At 36.9% G+C, this 23,931-nt stretch overlaps 1 protein-coding gene and 1 long non-coding RNA gene across 6 annotated transcripts in view; one reads left to right on the top strand and one right to left on the bottom strand.

Moving 5' to 3' along the window:
- The window catches only part of SAMSN1 (SAM domain, SH3 domain and nuclear localization signals 1), a 139,996-nt gene extending 129,494 nt beyond the window's left edge, over window positions 1-10,502 (top strand). For all 5 annotated transcript variants that reach the window (XM_040484163.1, XM_040484166.1, XM_040484164.1 and 2 more), the window contains one exon: window positions 9,602-10,502. In XM_040484163.1, the coding sequence (XP_040340097.1) occupies window positions 9,602-9,804 (203 nt within the window). In that variant the 3' untranslated portion in view covers window positions 9,805-10,502. The remainder of the gene's footprint in view (window positions 1-9,601) is intronic.
- Window positions 1-23,931, bottom strand: part of LOC121036080 (uncharacterized) — a 108,576-nt gene that overhangs the window by 4,180 nt on the left and 80,465 nt on the right. Inside the window, exon 5 of the long non-coding RNA XR_005793226.1 lies at window positions 1,569-1,697. This is a non-coding gene — a long non-coding RNA (uncharacterized LOC121036080). The remainder of the gene's footprint in view (window positions 1-1,568; window positions 1,698-23,931) is intronic.

Genomic DNA, 23,931 nt, shown 5'->3' on the forward strand with positions numbered 1-23,931 from the left:
AGTGAGAACAGAAACCTTGCAGCAACATCACTGCCTTAAAGGTGCAAGGCTACTGTGGCTGCATTGCAACAGGACTTGAGAATAGGAGGGGCTTAGACAGCCTGGGTGAGAAGGGTTTGTAGCCATAAAACAGTGGTCAGTCTGGACCCACGGAGGGAAGATTGGTCCAGTGCCAAAGGCTTGGGCCATGGAAGGCGTCTACTTAATTTATTCATCCACGTCCTAGTCCCTATTTACTTTCTATGTTAACAAAAGAACAATAATGTATAAATGACATCGTATTAGAGCTAGGTGTAATTTGAAAAACCATCTGACCCAAATGCTTCCTTTGCAAGATGGAGAAACTAAAACTAGATTAGCTAAATGGCCTTCTCAAGGTCACATATCTAGAACCCAGCCTCCTAAATCTATTATAAACATATTCTACTATGCCCTGATCTCTGAAAATGAAACACAGTATCTCCAAAGCACGATGTGACTTTCAATGTTTAATATAAAAAAGTACAAATCCCCCAAATTATTTCCCTTATAAGACTTTAGAAAATGGTATTTGAAGGTCACTAGAAACTGACCATTTAGCAATAGCCAGGAATGTACAAACCTACACACACTGAGTCAAATTCTGGGGGATGAAAACTAGAAAAAAATCCCGATGCAACCAGTGTTTGTTGTCAACACACAACGCTGAGATTTTTCTTATTTTAATCTTACGGTCTAAAGTAGTGCTAGAATATACATGTCAAAAAGATGCATATTGCATGTTAGGCTATTCTGACTGAAAGCTATTTATCTTATATGAAACTGCTTTGCTCAAGAAATAAAGAAGAATGACTTCTATTTGTTGATAAGATGGTGAGTTCTGATGATTCGGCACCATGCTGCTGCATGCTTATTTTTATCTATTCTCTACTCTGTGAATCATATCTTCTACAACCATGCTAAAGATTAAATGCACAACCTTCATGTACCTTGAATGATAAAGACCTTGAATATATGGTTATATAAAACTAAGATATTATTAAAAACAAATGTATGTCACAGTCACAGTCACAGGTTAAAAAATAGTTAGCTGTGTGTGTGTGTGTGTGTGTGTGTGTGTAAGAATAAGGTATGCAAATTGGCCAGGATTTTATGCATGCATTTTATCTGGATCACTGAATAAAGCCAACTTGGGGAATGTCAATAAATTCCTAGTTTAGAGCTTCTTAGGTTGGGAACTGGGAAGTTTTGCTTGCCATTTTTTCAGTATAAAAATTAAGGAGAAGGGGCATCTGTTTCAAGGGTGAGTTAAAATTTTGAGATGATGAAGGGAATACTACAAGCCCCATGTGAGCCTTTCATACATCTAGAAGGACCAAGAGGGTGGGACAATAGAAATCTAAAATACTTAGAGCAAGAAATTTTCCTTTTCTCTTAGGCCAAGTAGATAGCATTGTACCCACTCTGACCTTGAGAATGTAAAGTGGATTAAAGTGTTTTAGGTCACTGCTTGACAGGAGGTAAAGGGGTTTCTCCTACAAGCTGTTAGAAGGGTTGGTGAGTGGTGTTAACGCTGATTATAGGATTACCTCTGAATCAGGAGAATGACTTTGGGGTTCTGCAATCCCAGCAAGGCCAGTACCGAGATATTCTGAATTCACTCCCGTGTTGCATTAGAACTGAGCAGAATTAGGTCACTGGCTCCCTCAGCTGGGAATCTAGATGAGGATAGAAGAAGAAGAAAAACTGGGGTGAGGCTCGGCTTTTGAAGGAGCAAAAGAGCAGAATCTGTTTATTTTGTGCACATTAGGGTTTCTCTATTTATCATCTGAATTTTAAAATGCTTTGTTTGCTTTGAATAAATATCCCCAGTAAGAGCAGAGAATGTGTGTGTGTGTGTGTGTGTGTGTGTGTGTTGTTCATAAACACAACCTTCCAGACCCTTTTGCCTAGCTAATAAATGCCTCTTGCAAATAATAAGAAAGTTAACTGCTATTTATAGTAAATATTATCTCTTTATTCTGAACTTGTTCCTCTTTTCCCATATTTAGAGGCACTTCGATGTGTTTTAAAAGTGTGTCTATGAGAATGTGTACATTGTCCTCAGGGAAAATGGGTGATGGAAATATCTTGTTGTCCCTATAGCACAGAAATAATTAACTTTTAAATTGGAGGGAAAAAAACAACAACAACTGAGTAACCGCATAAGCACACTGTACGAGAAGCCGTGTATAATATATTTTAGTTAACTGCAACCTTTGTTTGCAGGGCTTGGTGAGGAGGAAAGGGGTGGGGCGGGTTACGTGCCAGGATGTTGGCACCAGCTGTGGTCACAGCAGCTCCACATTGCTCAGCTATCCCCAGTTGTGCCTTCCTGCCTGCCTACCTGCCCAAAACGATGCAGGGCAAGAGGCGAAGCCCAGCCAGGAGCCTGGAACACGAGCTGCCAGCGGGGAGATTTGTAGTTCTGCCAAGCAGCAGTCCAGCAGTTGACCTGACAGCGTGCCAGGGTAGCTTGGTGCCCTAGCCCCTGACATGCATGCCTGGTGTTTCCAACCCGCTTGCCATATGATTTGAATCTAGATTCAAGAAAGGTACAGCTTTTAAGAAAGGTACAGCGTTTAAGAAAAGATATGCTAACCATCCACATATACACACTAGAGAAGGCACACAGCCATCTTATTCCTATGTACTTATGTTTATAAATTGTTAAAATAAAAAAAATACGTATTTCTAGTCAGAGCTGTGGGGCTTTATGCAATTCAATTTCTTCAGATTACTCTTCGGTTTTACTGCCCCCCCCCCCACACCAAGATTTAATTTACAATCGATGTCATATTCCATATGATACACAAAACAACAAAATGAAATGTAAACATGTTTACTCTTCTATCAGAGAACCACTCCCAGAGTAAAAAGCCCGCGGAATTTTAGCCTCAGTCACCTAAGGAACTTGTAATGTGCTTGTTTTTACAATTGTACTATGTGTACTAGGGGTGATTTTGTGAGGATGACCCTGGTCAAACAGGACTGAATCCTCTGTTACCAAGTGCCTTCCCAAAGCCCCTAGTTCTGTGCTTTGCATTGAGTGGATGGTTTACAAGTACAATGAATCATCATTGAGTGAGGGGATGAAGAGTTTTATAAATCGTAGGCAAACGTTTTTTTCTGATTGTAAAGCTTTAAGTCCCTGGTAACCCCACCCCGCACATAAAAGTTTTTTAGTAGGCAGATGGGTGTTTGTATGTTTGGTCAAAATGTGTGTTATGTATATGCTAACCACATGTGCCTGTATATGCACAAGTACATATGAGCACTTTTCTAGAGGGCAATAATGTAAAAGCTATCAAGTTTGAAATGTGCAAACTTTTGTATCCAGAAATTTGATTAACTTCAACATATAAATGTGTAAAAATACTAGCTAAATTACTAGTACTTTTAATTAAGTGTGAACTTCCAGTAATAATTAATTGTTAAATTAATTAGTATATGCAAACAATAAAGTAGAATGAAGATATTAAGAGAATGTAATGCATACTGATATAAAAATATGTCCAAAACATATTAAAATAGTACAAGCAAATTGTAAATCAGTGACATGCAGGGTAACCCTATTTTTGTCAAATAAGCTTTAAAATAATGAAATTAGGTGGTTTTTTTTTTCACTATACCAAGTAATTTAATCTATAAGAAAAATGAAACTCATTTCCCAAGGCCCATAATTAAGCAGTATGTAATGATAGTTTTTGATCTTATTTAAAAGATTCTTATCAAAATTGCCCAGTATGACAACTCAACCAAGGGTAAATATTTCTTGGGACCAAAGCCTTCCACAAGGGCGTCTGATTGCCCAGAGTGGCATCTGTGCTGGTTCTGAGTGATTAGCTCTTAGGGGAGTTTGCCTCTGACCTTCCTGAAGCAGCCAGCATGCTGGAAGTGGAAGGTGCTGCGGATGTGAGTGAAAAGATTCACGCCCTGGCCCACATTTCATTACAAGGTGGACTAGGATGTTAAGATGCAAAGAGAGAAGTGCAAAAAGAGGGAGATCATTTCAGCTACTGTGTTCTCGTGGCCTCCAGAAAACAGTAGCAACTGGTTATTCCAGGAAGGGACTCTTGTTTTTAATTTGGGATTTTTCTAAAAGGTAGGTTAGTATTTAAATGAAATGAATACCAAAAATTCATTATAATTATAAAATCAACATGTTCAGATAATTTAAGGATGTGCTTAAAACAAAATCAGAAACAACTACAAGTTGTGCCATGTTGTCTACTGAATGCTCCTCCTTGGACAACACTGCACATGTACAAATAAATGCAGCTGTAGTTACCTGGAGAATGCCTGAGTTTTATTCTGAAAGACTCAAGTGGGGCTCCAACATGAGGGTGAGGTTTTGAGCCATCCTCAAAGAGGATGACATAACTTTGGCTTTTTCTCTTTGGAGCCGGCACCAGTAGAGAAAAAGAGGATAGTAATTCAAAAAGCCAAGAGGCATATTCATTTGAATTTCAACAACATTTCTTATTTGATCTTAGTGCCTATTTCCTTTAATTAATCTGAACATCACGTTCTTTTTATTTAAAAAATATGTTTATTGAGCACTTTCCCTGGCCAGGCATTTTCCTATGCCCTCTAGATTGCATTATGTTATAATGAAACAGAAGCCCAAAGGAGGCAGAAGCATTATACCTAAGACACACAAGACAGTAAAGTTAAAATCTGAAATATTTGGGTGAAGAAACCTGAGAAAGAAACCTATGTGAATATAGGACAGATTTCTCTCTTTAGAATATGAGAACTTTTCTCCAGCATTAGGATTTAGTTTGATTTCCTTAAAGCTTTCTTCACTTTTAGTATAATTGAAATTGCCTATATTTAATTAATTAAATGTCACAATTCCAATATAATTACTTTATGAATAATTATATTAGCTGTCTTCTGTGTTTTTTTTTTTTTTCAACGTTTATTTATTTTTGGGACAGAGAGAGACAGAGCATGAACGGGGGAGGGGCAGAGAGAGAGGGAGACACAGAATCGGAAACAGGCTCCGGGCTCTGAGCCATCAGCCCAGAGCCCGACGCGGGGCTCGAACTCACGGACCGCGAGATCGTGACCTGGCTGAAGTCGGACGCTTAACCGACTGCGCCACCCAGGCGCCCCAAGCTGTCTTCTGTTTTAATCGCCATGCCACTTTTTATCTTTATTGATGACTATCTTAAAATGTTGAACCATGGGCTTTACATAATTCCATAAACATTTTGGTAAGAAATAAAATATTTTAATATTCAGATTAGCTCTTTATGACAAAATATTTCCTCAATAATTATTTCTTAACATAATTATTTTATTTTCATTATATAGAGTACAGAACTGTTTGGGGCTGCTTTCTGGCCTTCCGAGTATTCCTGCTGTTAACTGGCAGTGATAAGAGACACCCTTTTTCAAATTATTTAATAATTCCCCAATATACCCAGATTTGAAAATGTATAGTCTTTGGAGTATTTGCAAACCATTCAGGGGCTTATTGAAAAACTGTACCATTTTATTTTTTGTTTTGTTTTGTGTTTTATTAAAACACAAAACATTATGGTAATGTGAGAAATAAAGAGGAAATCAATCTAAAATTTTAACACTTTCATTTGTGAATTATATACATATGCCTATATGTTGTCACATAATGTTGATAATAGAATACTTAATCATATATACTCATTTTTTTAACTTGACATATTATCAGAAAACACTTTGATATTAAACAAAGATGCACTCATATCTCATACTGGTAAGTCTATAATTTTGGAGGCAAACTGTTCCTTATTCCAATGTATTTGCCTGGTTAGCTCAGATGATTGGACCATGGGCCAAAACCGAAGAAGGTTATCAGTTAGCATCAGGTCTAGGTAGGTCAGTTAGCTTTACTCTGTTTCACGGGCACATGAAGGGACTAAATGATTTAGAAAGAAAATATGGATATATTAGCATGAATTCATCCCCTGTGCTGGAAAAACTATCCATAGCACTAGACCTAGGTTTGTGCCAATCCTGAAGCCATTAGTGTCAAGATGGAAAAAACAAAAACAAAACAAAACAAAAAAGGAAGAAAAGGAAAACCTTGACCTCCAAACACAAAAACTGAATACTATATAGCTTTCATTCCCATCATATAACATAATGGCCTGCCTTTTCTTTTTATAGTTACAGTTGAGGGGCTCTAGCTGATCACCTGCCTGAAATTATTGCTAGCCTGGTGGGAAGTGTTTGAAGACGCATAGTCATGTTTTCACTTCACTAGGAAATCATTTAGCAAATTACTGCTGTTCTGTAAATTACTGTGCTGCATAACTTTCATACTGAGAAACTATTTCCTTTTTCCATAGAAATTGCAGATAAAAGGTTTCTACAATAAATAATCTGTATTTAAAACAAACCAATTCCTAGAATTGAGAGAATGTGATATAGCATTTCTCGTGTGAAACTAAAAACAAATACATTTTATTACCAATATTAAAAAATGACATAGTCTCTGTTAAAGTCAGATTTTCATTTATTGTTTGTTTTCTTCGTTACCCTTTGAGGTGAATGGACACAGCCTTCTGAGGATGAAATAACAAGCTAAGTACTTATCTTTTGAAAGGAAAAGAGCTGGTTTTGGAAATCAGAATTCTTTAAGTCTAAATGTTATATCTTAAAGAGGGCCCACAATCTGTAATCAATCTAAATAGAACACAGTATTGGGAGCAGTTTTTATTATGCCAAGCTCCGTTTAAAATGTCAGTCTGGGGGCGCCTGGGTGGCGCAGTCGGTTAAGCGTCCGACTTCAGCCAGGTCACGATCTCGCGGTCCGTGAGTTCGAGCCCCGCGTCAGGCTCTGGGCTGATGGCTCAGAGCCTGGAGCCTGTTTCCGATTCGTGTCTCCCTCTCTCTCTGCCCCTCCCCCATTCATGCTCTGTCTCTCTCTGTCCCAAAAATAAATAAACGTTGAAAAAAAAAAATGTCAGTCTGAAGGGAATTAACTCTGTTCTTTTAATTTTGTGTTGAGGTGGTAGGCCCAAATACAATCTGGGGAAATATGGCTCAGCTCACACTCCAAATATGGTGAATCACTGCTGATGTAGCAGGAAGCATTACAAAAGGACTAATTTCTCCGGCCTTTTCCAGAAACACTTGGATAATAAAACTCAGAGCTTGTTCTTTCATTTCAGTGGCAATAAGATACAAAAGCAGAGGCAGGGGAGCTAGGTTTTCTTCAGAGAATGCGGTCCCATTTCATCGCTGTCTTTTCATAGCAGAAGGGCTTGGAAACAAAACCTAATGACCCTTATTCACAAACACTAATGAAGTTAAGAAGATTCCTCCTAAACTTAAAAAGTTGCTAAGACTAACAAAGAGAAAATGTTTCATGGTAGCTAAAATTTTTAAATAACAATCTCAATTGATACATATTAAAATTAAAGCTCCTTATACCTAGAAGTAGTTAAAACATCACCAGACTTAAATATCTGATTCTTGAATCCACACCTCAATAAAGTTGTGGCATGGGGATCCTGATTTCGGCTCAGGTCATCATCTCACGATCTATCTTGAGATGAAGCTCTGAGTTGGGCTCAGCACTGGATTTGGAGCCTGCTTAAGATTCTCTCTCTCTCCCTCTCCCTTTGCCCCTCCCCACTAACTCTTGCTCTCCTTTTCTCTCTCTCTCTCTCTCTCAATAAAAAGAATAAATAAAAAAAAAGTTGTGGCAAATATAGCAAAGGTTCAGAATAATGGCATAAACATTTTATTGTTGGAAATTAAAGCTTTGAGGAAAAGGTTAAAAGAACTGTTATGATTCATTTTGAAGATGAGTAGACTAAAATGATCTTTATCCTTTTCCCCAAACTTTCTCAACCCGTGTTCCTCAAACAAACCACAGAATACAAAAAATAATGTGACTCTTTTCTCCATTCTTCCATGGATGCTATGTAAAAGAGTACCATTCTAGATACATTGAAGTTAATTCATTACATACAAGGATGCTTCAGGGCACCAGGGCTCAATTCCTTACCATAAAGGATGTTGATAACAATTGGACACACAGTAGAACATAATGTTGACAAGATACCTGGAGCCTAGGAATTGCATTCAAAAAGTGGGATATTTGTAGAGAAGACAAGGGGTGGATTTCTTAAAGATAAATTACTTAGCATTTTACTTTTTAAAAGTCTATTGAGGAAAATTACAGTTTCCTTCTTCCAGGATTTTGAAGTTGGGATTTATTTTCTCCTCACTAGAATAGGATGAAGTACATAGTCTCTGACAGCAGAGGTCTTGTCCCACCCTGAAATGTATGTGTTTGGTTCTTCCAAAGTGGAGTTACTCACATCATGCAACGTGGGGAAGCTCTGGGGTTAGAAGGGGAAAGAGCTAGACATGCTGATACTGCTGACAGGTGGTGACCTAAGATACATCTCCTCCCTGAGGACCCCATCTCATGATGCGGAGAAACACACATTTACTGGTGTCAGGGAAGTCATAGAAAGAAACTTTGCATTGACAAAGAGAACATTGATGCTGAAGGATTCTTGAGAAGAGTAACACTTTATAGTGCTGCTTAGGTTCTTTAAAAATACTTTCTGGGGTACCTGGGTAGCTCAACCAGTTGAGGACTCTGGCTCTTGATTTTGGCTCAGGTCATGATCTCACAGTTCATGAATTCGAGCCCCACATCAGGCTCTGCACTGATAGTGGAGCCTGCTTGAGATTCTCTCTCTGTCTCTCTCTCTGTCTCTCTGGCCCTCCCCTCCTAATGCTCTCTCTCTCTCTCTCTCTCAAAATTTATAAACATGAAAAATATTACAAAAAAGTAAATATTGTGTTACATCTCTAATATCAATTTTTTTTTCAAAGAAACTGTCTGTGGAATCTAGAATACTGCTGTGATAACAGTCACCAATCTGAATGTAAATAATTGTTATCCAGAACTACAGAGATGTAGAAGAAAAACCAAACAATTCAGATCCAATGAAAATGGTGGTGTTTTACTATCTAAAAGCAACCTGGTTCTTATGTTGATTTTTCTGTTGAATGCAAACATAGGAAAATCTGAGTGCTTTAAGTTTTATTAGTTAAATTCCAAGTAATTGAAGTCTAACTGTACATTGTTGCCCACAGAGATTTTTTTTTCATTAATTTACATTATCATGATTCTAGAATTGTTCACAAAGATCACCATTGAGGTGTATTGTACAGTTAAACTACAAAAGACTTTTTCTAATGTTACTTTAAGGAGTATTTGGACAAGGCATCAGTCAAACTGTGGATACAATCTGCTTTCTCTGGCAACTTATCATTAATGTAAAATGAGAGTCCATATTGATCTTCGCTTATGCAAGCAGTTCACATGAATCCCACAAAACTGCAAGTGAGCAAAAAAGAGGGCAAACTTTATCTTCTGGGATAGCCAGACTTGAATATCTGAGTGTAAATATCTTTTTAATAATAAACAAATACATTGTTTACTTATGGAAGTTTCAAATGTAATGAAGTCAAGGTTGGTACAGTTAAAACGGCTCAAAGATGAATGAGTGCATGAATAAAACTTGTCTTGGCTTCTCCTAACTACTGCCCTCTTTTCCATTTACAGCTATTCAAGAGCAAGAAAATGAATCTGTGCCCCTATCCTTAAGCCCAGACATCTCCTTAAATAAGTCACAGTTAGAGGACTGCCCAAGGGACTCTGGTTGTTATATCTCATCAGAAAATTCAGATAATGGCAAAGAAGATGTGGAGTCTGAAAATCTCTCTGACATGGTACAGAAGATTACTATCACAGAGCCAAGTGACTGAATACACATTCTCAACTTTATATCTACAGACACATTCCACTTTAATTCTATTTGAGCTAAAAGATCAAATAGGAGAGAAAGAGAAGTATTTGCGAATACAACCTGAAGTTAAAAAAATTTAATCAGAATGATTTTACACAAAAGTTCATGTCTCCAACATTCCCAATTATTGTAAATAGTATATATATTTATTATTTTGAATGCTACATGTTAATATTTCATTTGCCTGTATGAGAAGAGGTATGGTGTAAGTCTTTGGTGTGTGTGAGATAAGATTTATTCATCTTTATTTTCTAAGTGCAACATGAAAAATTCTGCAGGGAAAACTCATTTTTTCATCCCTGCCAGTTTTGAACTTATGTACGTTATTGAACAAATAGTAATGGAGAGAGTATCTGTATAACCAATTGTCCAAGCAGCAGTTACACTCATTTTTATACTTAATAGGAAAGTGTGGGTTGATACTGGAGACATTTTCTCTTGATCCAGAGTGGAGTTTTAGTAATTATTTTTTGTTGATTTCTTCACTGTTATCTGCTATAAAAGAAGAGTTAACAAGATGTTTTCAATTCTTATTTAGTAAAACTAATTTTAATAATTGTACAGATGTTTCATTTTTAATTATAAATATTTTAAATTTTGAAATAGCCTAATTTTAATAATAAAAAGAACTACGTGCATTTACTCTTTTCCACACGAGTGGTGTTAAGGTATTTTTTAATGTTTTGACTTCTAGACAAAATATCTCTTGCCATACAAGGTTTTATAGTCAGTCTCTCTCTCTCTCTCTCTCTCTCTCTCTCTCTCCATATATATATATATATATATATATGAATCCCACAAAACTGCAAGTGAGCAAAAAAAAGGGCAAACTTTATCTTCTAGGATAGCCAGGCTTGAATATCTGAGTGTAAATATCTCTTTAATAATAAACAAATACGTTGTTTACTTATGGAAACAATATATATATTGTTATATATATTATTTTAATATATATATTTTATTTTATATATTATATATATATATATATATATATGAAATTTCCAAATCAATCAACACTTCAATCTGTCTCCTCCTGATAGATCTGTGTCATCCAACTTCCTGAATACTTCTATGTCTTAGTCAGCTCAGGCTGTGTAACAAAATACCACAGATTGGGTGGCTTAAACAATAGAAATTTAATTTCTTACAGTTCTGGAGGCCAAAAGTCCAAGATGGGGCTGCAGCATGGGTGGACTTTAATGAGAGCTCTTCCTGGCTTACAGATAGCTACCTTCTCAATGTGTCCTCACACATCAGAAACAGTAAGCTTTCTGGTGTTTTTTCTTAGAAGGGCACTGGTCCAATCATGAAGGCCCCATCCTTACAGCCTTATTTAAACTAATTATCTCCTCAAAACCCCATCTATAAATACCATACACTGGTACCATACACTGGGGTTGAGAGCTTCAACATATGAACTTTGTGGGGAGAGGGGTCCAGTTCAGCCCATAACACTCTAGAAGCTTCAACTCAACATACCTAAATCTTTGATTTTCTCTACAAATTTGCCTCTCCTTTTTTATTCCAAACAAAGCTCTCTCTTTAATGGCACCAATACCCAGTTACCCAAAACAGAAAATCATTTCTCACTTCATCTCACTTATACATTTCTCTCAGATTCAATATGTAATCAAGTCTGACCTCTAGATGTGCTCTGCCATTCATGGCTTTCTATCCATTCCCATGGCTATTGTATTGCTTTGGAATGTCATTATCTCATATATTAAATAGTGCAATGGCTTTCCAACTCACCCCTGTTCTACCTGTGCCCTACCTTTTAATCCATCCTCCCAACAGCTTCCAGAAAGATCTAACCTGTATATCAAATCATGTACTTCCAGCTTGAAATTTTTTTTTAGCTCCTCACTATCTTTAGTATAATAATATTTAAACTTTCTTCCAAGATACATAAGGTTCTTCACAACCATTTTTTTACCTAACCTATGAGTTGTATCTTTCCTCTCCTTTCTCTCATTCTACGCTCTGCAGCCATAAGAATCTAGTTGCAATTCTACAAATTCACTATTTCTTTTATGACTTTTCTTATGCTATTTATTTTCCTGGAGTGGCTACTGTGAATTTCTACATCTAGGAGACTCCCTCTGTTTTTCCTCTTAAGACACATCACAAAAGTCACTTACTCTGTGAAGTGTTCCATGATTTCCTTCGGTGTACTTCTCTGTGTTTCCATAGCAACTTGTATCTCTGTTGGTTATGGCACTTAACATATTATACTTTATCTATTTGAAAGGCACTTGCCCTTCCACAACACTGTGATCTTTTTGTGAAAGAGATCCCTGGTGCCTGGTACAATACTGGGTACAGAATGGGAACTTAGGAAATGTTTGCTGAAGTCCATTGAATGGAATTATTCCCATATAACAATTCTATATTTATGTTTAAATCAATGTACTTAGTCTATAGGTAAATGCCTGCCAAAGTGATCTAAAAGTTTCTTAAATATGTAAAACACAATACTTTAGGAAAAATCAGGAAACACAAAATGTTATTTCAAATGCTGGGAGACAATATTACACTGTTAATCTCTAGTGTATTTTTCCAGATCCATGAGATTTAATCCTATATGCAGCGCCCAGGTCAGGAGTAAATCACATGCCTACTTCTCTCTCCACAGCAGGAAATAGTGTTTCAGTTTCAACCCTCTAACATGCTTCTTGCATCATAGCCCCACTCCTGGCCATGGTCAGCACTCCAAATAGATTATTCTAGGACCTCCTTGGACACTGCGTAGCCACTGACCATAATTCTTAAATTTTCATCAACCTGCTGCCTCAGGGAGTTCCAGAGAGTACAGCTTCTTTATGAAGATACCAAGAAATTGTAGGTTAGGAACCATCTAAGGAACCGCTTAAATGTAAAATGGTGGAAATTGCTGGTGAAATGTCCTCAGCCATGATTTCTATCCTTTTAAAATGAATATCTGGCATCCAGTCAAGGATTTATGGAAACGCTTATGAGCAGAAATGCCGCAAAGGCCATGAGGAGATTGAAGAAGAAGAGAGACTGGATTCCATGAGGTTCAAGTTACCAGAAGGATGACCCCATCACATAGCACAGCACTGAAAAGGATACCTGTAGCCATACACACCACACTAAAGAGAGTACTGCTGCCTTCATTTCACAGACTGGATCCCTGAAGCTCATTTTCCTTAGGTTTTTCTCTCAACTATGGAAGCTGGATAAAGAGGAGTGAAAAGGCAAGACATAGTTCATCCAAGGTTGTGAGGCAGTTGAAAGACTTAGGCCTTCCACTGCCCTTGACTAGAAGATAGACAAGAATTTGAGCCTTTCGAGAGTGGATGTCAAGATGGTTAGAAAGTTGACATTTTAATGGTTACCAGATGATCACACTGGTTCTAGGTTGAAACCTGGTTTCAAGAGAGTCCCAGTCTTGTTCATTTATTTGCTCCCCAAGACTATGCCAATAAAGGCCCTTTGGCTCAGATAATCTGCATTAAAATCTTGCCATAGTCTCTCACTGGAACAAGCTGAGTCCTTCAGTACAGAAATGTTGTAAAACTGTTCTGGGATGCAATGATTATTCTGATCCCAGGAATCAGAAATTACAAATTCAAGTATGATGTGAAGTATGCATGGCTAGAGAAATTTTATTCTAAGTATGGATAAAATCCTTATAATAATTTTTTGATAATAAGAACAAAAATGAGATCATTTAAATTCTGCCCCCTCATCCGATTCTTTTCCTGATATAAGTACCAATATACCTTAACCCTGAAATTGTTATCAGAAGCTTTTCTTTTTTATCAGTTACATTTCTAAGATAATGAGTTAAGAAATAAAATAACTTTTAAAACTTCTAAAGTGATAGCTAAAGATTATCAGGTTTTAGACAACATCCAGTTCACTGAGGTTAGTCAAGCGCCTTGCAACTTCCTGTGTGAGGCCAAATTGATGACATTTCATGTTGAGAAACTTCCGTTACAGGCCTAAGTTCTGAGAAAAATAACATGAAGAAATTTTAGATACTCTGTCACGCCACACACACACACACACACACACACACACACACACGCTTCCATTCCCCCACCACCACCAAAGAAAACTGTGTAACTAATCAGCATGCACACTTCAAGAACTCCTTCCTAAAGTGGGAAGTCATGCTAAAATTATGTAAAGGTTGAGAGAAAAATGAATAGGGACTAAATATAGGTAAAAGAACAGCAGTTTCTAAATTTGACCAGGTTTTCTGCCTACAGAACTAAGATGGAAGTAACCCTTACTTTAGGCTACCTCCTATCTTACCATTGAATTCATCCGATCACACCCAATGTTGACCCAGAGGTCCTGGTTTGAGGATTATGTGACTTTGGGTGGATCACTTATCCTCCAAGCTTTCTTTTCCCTCCTCTGTGAAATACAAATACTATAATACTAATATTTCATATTTCTGTGTTGATTAAATGAGATAATGTGTGCAAAACACTCAGTACAGTGCATGCACTGCATGCATAAAAACTAATATCTGAACATAAAATAAAAGTGGTGCATACGCTACCATAGGACGGGCTTAGGCTCGTACTAATTGAAATTCTTCAGACGCAGATTGTATGAGGGCTAGGACAACTGTGTCTTCCGGTAGCAATGAGAATCAGCTGATTCACCAGAACTTCACAGATAAATGACTGTTTTGTCCTGACAGAATATTTCTTTGTTGAGTTATGACAGTTTAGGAAGAGGCTGTATGGTATTTAGCCTTGACTCCTCACTCTTGACACATAATAGGAATAATCACTTTTGAGGACTGAATGATTGAATATATAATTAAATGCCCACATTAATTAATTAAATAACACAAAACAAGATTTGGGGTTATTACTTTTATTACTGCATCTTGGGCCCAGGTCTTTACAGTATGGAGTCACAGCTGACTGTGCAATAGCCCACACAGAAGCCCTTAGAAAGACACCTTAACTGTAGATTTTCACATATTTACAAAGCTTACAGGCATTTAGGCAAATGATCTGCCATGGGAAAATCACAGCACAGAGGAAAATATGAGCTTTTCATTATTCTCCCTTTCTTTCTTCATCATGCAAACTTCTCACATTTGAATTACCAACAGTTCTGAGTATTAGGTTGTCTGCGTGATGTAGATTATAAATTAAGAAGCCATGATGGAAAAATCTTAAAAGTGACATTAGTGTGTTCAGAGATCTCCTTTGGCCTTCTGGGGTCCCTGGTGGGCCTGAGGGCAGAGCACTGTCTCCTCTTAGGGAAGGAGTGGAATCCTGATGCAGAAGGCTAACGGGATCGTTTTCCTCTCTGAGTTTTTGGGAACCGTGCCAAGTGAATGGGCAGGAATCATTCCATTTGCAGAGTAAAATGGGGTGAAAAGCACTTCTGGCACACTTTGTCCATATAAATTATACTTGTTTGCAATTCATCAACTCCTTCTCTACTTTATATCCATATGTAATGTAAATGATCATCTTTCTCTGAAGCTCCATAACGATGTGCAGCTCCAAAATGTGATATAATCAGCTAAAAGAGAGCAGATGGAAGTTTTTCCCCCAATATGCATATTCATAAAAAAATAGAGAACTCAACAAAAGGAGATACAAAAGTACTTCTACCCTGGGGGGCTGCTGCATGGACTTCTGTACAAAAGTAAGTTGGTTTTCTGCAACTATTCATTCTTGAAACCTTTACTCATTCATTCCTGCAGCAATCATTGAAAATGCTCCAGAAAAAAATCTTTTTGAAAAGTAACAAATATATTTCCCTTTAGATTTTTTTTCATTGCACCTTAGAACCCATGATTGAGGAAATGATGGTTAAATATTGTACCAGAGAAATATAATTAGAAGGCAAACCACGTAGAAAAGTGAAGACTTCACCATCGCTTTAGCAATACAGACTACAGACATTAAAATTCACGCTGATATGGGCGCCTGGGTGGCTCAGTCGGTTAAGAGTCCAACTTTGGCTTAGGTCATAATCTCACGGTTCATGGGTTCGAGCCCCGTGTCGGGCTCTGTGCTGACAGCTCGGAGCCTGGAGCCTGTTTCAGATTCTGTGTCTCCCTCTCTCTCTGCCCCTCCCCTGCTCACACTGTCTCTCTCTGTCTCTCAAAAATAAATAAATGTAAAAAAAAAATTCACACTGATATACTAAAAAAAGCTATATAGAGAGAATAATAAACTGTCTGGATAGCATTTAGCTATTATATATATATATATATATATACACATACATATATTTACTCAGAGGCTAAGTTTGTTCCTTTGTGTGTACTGGGTAAGTAGCATTGCTGCTAGAAATTTTGTTAATGAAAACAGCCTCAGGAGATATTGTGAAAGAAAATAACCATAAAAGAAAATTTAAGAAATGGGTAAAAAAAAGGGGGGGAGACATAAGAAAATCATTCAAAGTGTAACTATGAATTTTGGTCACAAAACCAAAGAGGTTGCATTCATACAAAAACTAGATGTTTCTGACCCCGCATGTCTCCCTTCAGATCCACTCTCCACATGTGAGGCCCTGATATCCTTTTAGAGAGGCTCATCTGTATGGACAACATCCTTGATCTGTACCCTCGGGTTCCCGTTGGGCTCAATGAATGGGAAGCCCCATCAAGAGACTGGAGGGAGAGAGAGGAATGAGGTCAGGGTATTTGCTCACCCCATGAGATCACCTTATGTTGCCTGTCTCCCTTAAGGAAAGGTCTAAAAGTGTCATTCTGTACATGATTCTCCTTCCTTCAGATTCTGGTAATTGTTCCTTTCCTCTTACTTCTAAAGGCTTAGATTTAATAACTGTTCTGTGGCTGTTAGCTCACTACCTGCACAGCCTTTAATGGTTCCTTTACCCTTCACTGTGCCTATACTATTGCAATTAGTCCCTTTATAAATCAGCCTTCCTTGAATTATCCTAATTTGATTGTGCCATCTGCTTCCTTTTGGTAGCCGGACTAGTGTGCTGATCTATCATTGCTCATGACTTTCAGTTACTTAGGTCATGTTCTTGAGTCTAATGAGCATTGCTCCATGACTCCAGCATAACTACATTTACATGGTCTCAGGTCATTTCTATCTGTTTCACTACCAGCCTCCATCCCTACTGACAAATAGCTTTAAGGTAAAGCATTTCCACTAACACTACCAAAACTCATGCCCTTTACCCCTTTCAATTTCTTATTAATCTGTTTAATGAGGCCCATGCACATATTTCTCCTTTTTCCAAGCAGCTAAGAATCACTGGAATAGGATTGGCAGCATATAAATGAAGGTTTTCATGGTGCAGTTCATACCAACATAAATGCATGGAACACATGTTCTATCCTTTCCTAATAACAGTCTACTTTGCTGTGAAACATAGGATCATTTCTATTGGGATAATATACAATCTACCAACATTAATATTCATCCATCAACTATGTAATAAAATAGAATGAAGCAAATGCATATTTTAGCTGCTTGCTACCTAATCAAAAATATCTGACATTAATAGCATTTTGGTTTTTTTATAAATGAGATGGCACATTGATACTGGAATTTTACTAGTGACTTTTCATTGCTAAAATTCTTTCATTCTAAGTTATATTTCACCTACAATATCATTTGCTAACATGGGTCTCTCATACACAAAGCCTCAGGACTCTTAATCTCAAAAGAGGTTATCGTAAAATATGGATGCCCAGATAATTTGCATGATTAATGAAAATATGTTTTAGAATATTAAACATTTAAGATGTTAGCATTTAGTAGGCTTTCTGACAGAAGTTAAAAGACTATTAGAATGACTGATGAATTGCTACAGTACATTAGCCCTCAGAACAGGGAATGTGCTAGAGGACATTTATGTAACTTCTTAGCGTTCTTGTTTTTTTCTTCTTCTTCTTCTTCTTCTTCTTCTTCTTCTTCTTCTTCTTTTTCCCTTCCAGCTAAGCTGTCCTTTTATGACCTTGGATCAGTTGTAGATGACCAAGCATAAGACTGCAGAGTTTTGAGAAACTTGAAAATGAAATGGAAGACCACTGACAGAGGGACAAAGAAAGCAATTGTATTAACCAGGGCTTTACACCTAATAGCTGGAGCATAGTAGGAGATGAATAAAAATGGGCCAAAAAAATAAAACATCTTCTCTCCTGATTCAAATGTCTTACCTCCACACAGTGGAAAAAATGAAACAAAATTCTTCCCTGTTCAGGCACAAGGTCACTGACAGTTTAGCTGTTCACAACTAGGCACTGTAGACAAACTTATTCTTTCCATTTGTTAGGAACTGTATTTCAAAATGAAGCTCCACCTACTGATATCTTCCTGGAGACTTTTGTTTTTTGATTGCTGCAGAGCTTATCGGGACCTATTTGGTCATTTATTTCCTCCTCTTGTTATCCTTAGAGATGAAATATACCAGAAAGGACTGTCATGGAGGTGTTTATATCCCCACTGGGTAAAAAGTAAAATACCATTGGAAAGGTAGGACCACAAGAAATACCAAAATAAATTCTTAAGGTAGGAGCAATAAACTGCTTAATGGCCTTGTTTTGGAAGAGACAATTAACATTACTTTAATTTATGTGAAGTATTATCATGAAGTTATGAGCTCCCTCTCTGAGCCCTACTTGCCAAAGCCTGCTTCTTTAGGCAGCATTTCCTTTATAGAACTATTTAGTTTATAGTTCTCCAGCACTCACTTACTGTATGGCACCCTCATTCCTGTGTCAGTGAGCATAGAGAAAAATATACTATTATACATCATCTAGAATTCCACCTCTTCGTCAGTAATGCAAAAATGGGCAGGGTAAAAGTATAGTAGGCTGATTAACCATTCCCAAAGACAGAAGATCCTAGTGCACAGAGCCTCATAAATATTACCTTATTTGGGTAAAGGGTCTTTGCAGATGTGATTAATTAAGGATCTTTATATAGAGAGATTCTGCTGGATTATCTTGGTGGGCCCTACATATAATTACAAGTATCCTTATAATAGAAAAAGATTTCTTACACAAGGAAGAAAATGTAGTGTGAAGACAGAGCAAAGAGATTTGAAGATGCTGGCTTTGATGATTGAGTGATGTGGCCATAAACCAAGGGATTCTGGCAGCTACCAGAAACTGGAACAGTCAGGAAACAGATTCTCTTCTGCAGCCTCTAGAGGGAAGTGTAGCTCTCCAGACATGTTTTGAGTTGTGGTGCAGTGATAACTGATTCGGGACTTCCGACTTCCAGAACTAGGGGAAAATAAATTTAAGCCACCAAGTTTGTGATAACTTGTTATAGCAGCCACAAGTAACTAATACCATGGATAAACCATTCCCAGCCTTAAAGAGAAGGATAGTAACCCCTATACATGGGTATTACTAGTAGACAATGGGAAAAAAAATTACAGTATTAACAACCAATTTAATACAAAGGAATATTAACGTATGTATCTGCTGAAACCTGTGTATATTGTTCTTCCTTACTTTTACATGTGTTAGGTGAATGTATTCAAGCAACTCATTTTTTAATAGGAAAAAAAAAAGCTCTTTTATTAAAATACCTAATTTATAAATATGACAGTTAAATACGTACTATTCTTATGCTTCAGATGTTTTAAAATTTCACTTAATAGGAGTATGCTTTCTTTCATCCTCCCCTGGAATACAGCTGTTATGAGCTAAAGGATAATGCAAGTTTAAAACATTCTTGTAAAACAAAACAAAACAAAAACTAATTTTGGCTTTATTAAGAGTAGAACCTTCTTTAAGACTTGGAAATATATGTTTTGCTGAAACAAAAATGTTTTTGTATGACTTATTTCGTCCTTCATTCCTTCATTAAATATTGATTGAACATGTTCTGGGTGCCTGGAAACTATACTAGGCTCTGGAAATAGCAAGATGAACAGCAACAACACCTGTTCTCAAGGAGTTAAAGAGTTCAGTTTACTCCTTTGGCAAATGTGTAAATAAGTAAATTCCTATGAAATGTGAAATGCTAAAGTAGTGACCGTAGCAAGTGGTGTGGAAGCAGGATCTAAAGATAAATCATTCACTTTAGATGATTCTATGAGCTTGAGAAGAGTTAAGTTGTGTCTTGGTAGAAAAAGAATTTAACATTACAGTGGAAAAGTTTCTTATTCCTTATTTGAGACATATATAGACAAAACTGTATTCAAGGTTATAGACAAGATGCAACACCTTCAGATTTTGGATAACGGAATTAGCAAATTACGGTGGTTTTCTCATGGTTTCAAAAACAACTACTTGTACAATAAAGGTTGCTTAATTAAAACTTATCCAACTGAAACATCCATTTATCTGAAACAAATGCTTGTGCTATAGACATCAACCAACTCTTCACATGAGTAACTAACAATAAGCAATGGGATGATGCTCGATGAATATCAATTAAAACAAATTCTTCCCAATAAACTCTTTCTTAAAAAGATACATTCCTGCGTGGGCGTACATTTATATGCATGCACATAAACTTTGCTATTGTAACTTGTCTTCTTTAAAACATTAATTAGCATTAACTATTTATCTTAAAGATTTTAAGCATAAGTTTCAGGTGGGACTAGCTACATAATGGGGGATGTCGAGAGCTTAGAATAATGGCCTAGCACAAAATCAAAATGCAGAGCCCCATATTCAAAATTATTAAGACTCTTAAGACAGTAGTAGCAGAGCATTAAAAAAATACGGAGCCTTTGTGGGAACAGAGTCCTGTGCAACAACACAGGCTACATGTCTGTAAAACTAGTCCTGGTTTCAGATATTCCTTATCAATTGTCCCCATTTGGATTGTCCCAAGGGCCATATTATAGATTATGAAAATGAGAATAACCTGCCTAAAAGTCACATTATGGTCATATATTTTTTTGCACAGGCTTATGTTAACTATAAAGGCATTGTTGGGGACCCATTAAAATTCTATCAGATCAAAATTTTTCATGCTTGCTTGATTTCTCTTTTCTCTGCTTTATACAAACTTATCTAACCTATGAAGCAGGAAAAAAAAATGCTATCGTTTCATTAAACTGTGTCTATCAGCCCTCTTACACTCGGTTGGGTTTGTGTGACAAGTTCTGGCCAAAGTTAGGACCTAGCTCCTAAGTTCTCCTTTGAGGTTCATGTTCTCACCTCACTAGGTTTCCCTTATTCTTTCCTGTCCTTTCCCACTCCTTTATTTGTATAGCTGGAAACAATGAACTCTGAACCAAAGAGCTCATTATAGGAAAAGCCCGAACCCCCGGGTCATTTTTGGAGGACAACCATTCAGGCTCTTTATGGTGTTTGACCCATATAAGAGTGCCACACAAAATTAAACTTTAATGTCTTAAGCCACTTATTATTACCCTAATACTCTATGTTTGATAGTATGATAGTCTGAGACAAGGAGCATAGGACCCAGACCGGTATTTAGCTCATTGAGCGATTCTGAAACATCTTTTGAGAACAATGATTGAAGTCATCTTCTCAGTTGACTATAAATCTATGTGCTAGTCAATAGCTATGGTATTATCTCATGGAGTTCTTTACATTCTTATAATAACATGAATTTATAATTTACTTTCTTTTTTATTTGATTTTATAGTTTCCAAAGCACTCTTTCTTATGTAATTTTAGAGGATTCTGGGACATTGTAAAGACTTCAAAATTTATAGCAGTGGATTATCAGGGATAGAATGATCAATAGCAACAATGACACTTTGTCAAACATCCCTTTCAAATCTCACAAATTGTCACCTGTCAGCTTATAGGACTCACAGACCTCAATAATTCAGATTACCCAAGTAAGTATTTGATAGAAACCTTGGAATCTGGGCTGAGTCTAAGCATCTGGGGACACTGCTCTTAGGAAACTCGGTTTGGTGTTACTGGGAGGGACAAAAGGAGATGGCCAGAGTGCTTAGAATAATGGCAAGCGTTCTTTTCCCTTTGGCTGCAGAATGTCAGCATTTATGGGAAAAAGTCGATCAAGTACTTACTGGATCTGCTTAATCAAGCATAATTGTCACCATGTGACTGGCAGTTATTGGAAGCTCCTGTGTGAGACAGTGCCAGAAACAGTATGCAAAGAACTACCTATATTTTAGATAATAAAAGAAAAATAACTTTTCCTCAACACAGGAAATGAACATGATGCAATTTAAAAGCATAGATTTTTGGAATGTGAGAGATTTGGAATAAGACTTGGTTTCAGCACTTATTTGTTTCAAGTTCTTCTAGTTTATTCCAGTGTAAAAGAAACATTAGTGCCTACATTGCAGAGTTGTATCTTAAACAAACTTGAACAAGTAAGGCACCTAGCATGATATCTGCAATGTTTTACCTCTGTCAGGTCCATTGTTTGTATTAGTGATATTATTTTTGGTAATAATACTTTAAGAATTAAGAATGAAGGGGCGCCTGGGTGGCTCAGTTGGCTAAGTGTCCAACTTCAGCTCAGGTCATGATCTCATGGTTGGTGAGTTCGAGCCCTGAATTGGGATCTGTGCTGACAGCTCAGAGCATGGAGCCTGCTTCAGATTCTGTGTCTCCCTCAGTCTCTCTGCTCCTCCCCCACTTACCATCTGCTCTCTCTCTCTCTCTCTCTCTCTCTCTCTCTCTCTAAAATAAATGAACATTAAAAAAATTAAGAATGAAGACGCACTCCCAGGCACTTTCAAATTTATATAATAAAGAATCTTACCGAACATCCTTCCTGCCCTCTTTAAAATTTAGAAATTATTTTTCCCCAATTTTTTTAAAGACACACAGTGTCAAGCATTTATAATCACCCTTTTTTCCACACAGCCAGACATATACGTGTATTTCAAATAATTCTTTCAATTGTCCAAATACTCATAAGTTGTAGGAAATAATAATTCATTAAATATTTATGAAATATTGAAGTATCATATTCACACCAAGGGAGTTAAATGAGAGAAATTACTTTCTTATCCTGAATCTTAAAAAGGACTCTGGGAACTATGATTTATGTAGATTTTCCTAGAGTGTACCTTTTATACTGCCTTTATAAATGTTTTATTTACTATGCTTTAAGAGGTCTAGGATAGTTTTCCTCTGAATAAAGCCCCAAAACTCTTTAAAATGTAGGCAAAGTATGTAAATTTAAGGATTCTTTACTAGTGCATTTCTGAAACAAGAATCAGATAGCACATAAATTTTTATTAATAAAAATCAACTATCTTTTTTCAATAATTAGAAAGCTGTCTCAAATCTTAATGTGTACTGCATGTTGATAAAAAACTCATTTATCCAATAAATTGTTATTTTAGATGAATTAAAGGTATTTTAAAAAAATCTTTTTTTTTTTCAACGTTTTATTTATTTTTGAGACAGAGAGAGACAGAGCACGAACGGGGGAGGGGCAGAGAGAGAGGGAGACACAGAACCGGAAACAGGCTCCAGGCTCTGAGCCATCAGCCCAGAGCCCGACGCGGGGCTGGAACTCACGGACCGCGAGATCGTGACCTGGCTGAAGTCGGACGCTTAACCGACTGAGCCACCCAGGCGCCCCTAAAGGTATTTTAAATGTTGAAATACCCAATTCCCACAAAAGATCCCAGACTAAACTGTGGTAATATCTAAAAGACCTAAATATACCTTTTGATATAAGAGAAACAGAATGACAAAAATTTAGAGAAGTTAAATTCTATAAGAGAAAAATAGCTGTTTATGCAGTAAGGATGTTTCATGAATTAGGAAGTTCAATAAGTAGATAAATGTTTGTTGATTTTATTGTGAACTTGCAATGGACAATGTGTCTCTTGCCCTATCTATATAATTCCAGCAAATACAAATTGAATATTTTTTAGATAATTAAAACTCTATTAGACACTTTGGAATATATGATCATAGGATACATGGTGTTTTCTCTCAACATGTTTGCAGTTTAGCTGAAGAGGCATGACAAATATCAAAAAGTATCATAGCAACAGAATCCTGTATCAAGAGATGCATCATAGTGCCAAGCCAACAGGACAAAGTAATAGCTGTAGAGTTCAAAGAAGGGAGACACCGCTAAATGTTGGGAGATAGGATATTTGCCTTCTAAACTGAGACACTCTGGTCCTCAATATATAGATTTTTGGGGGGGAATGAGGCGGA

Source organism: Herpailurus yagouaroundi, unplaced genomic scaffold (assembly GCF_014898765.1).
Source record: "Herpailurus yagouaroundi ecotype Mexico unplaced genomic scaffold, PumYag 162, whole genome shotgun sequence".
Classification (NCBI taxonomy): Eukaryota; Metazoa; Chordata; class Mammalia; order Carnivora; family Felidae; genus Herpailurus; species Herpailurus yagouaroundi.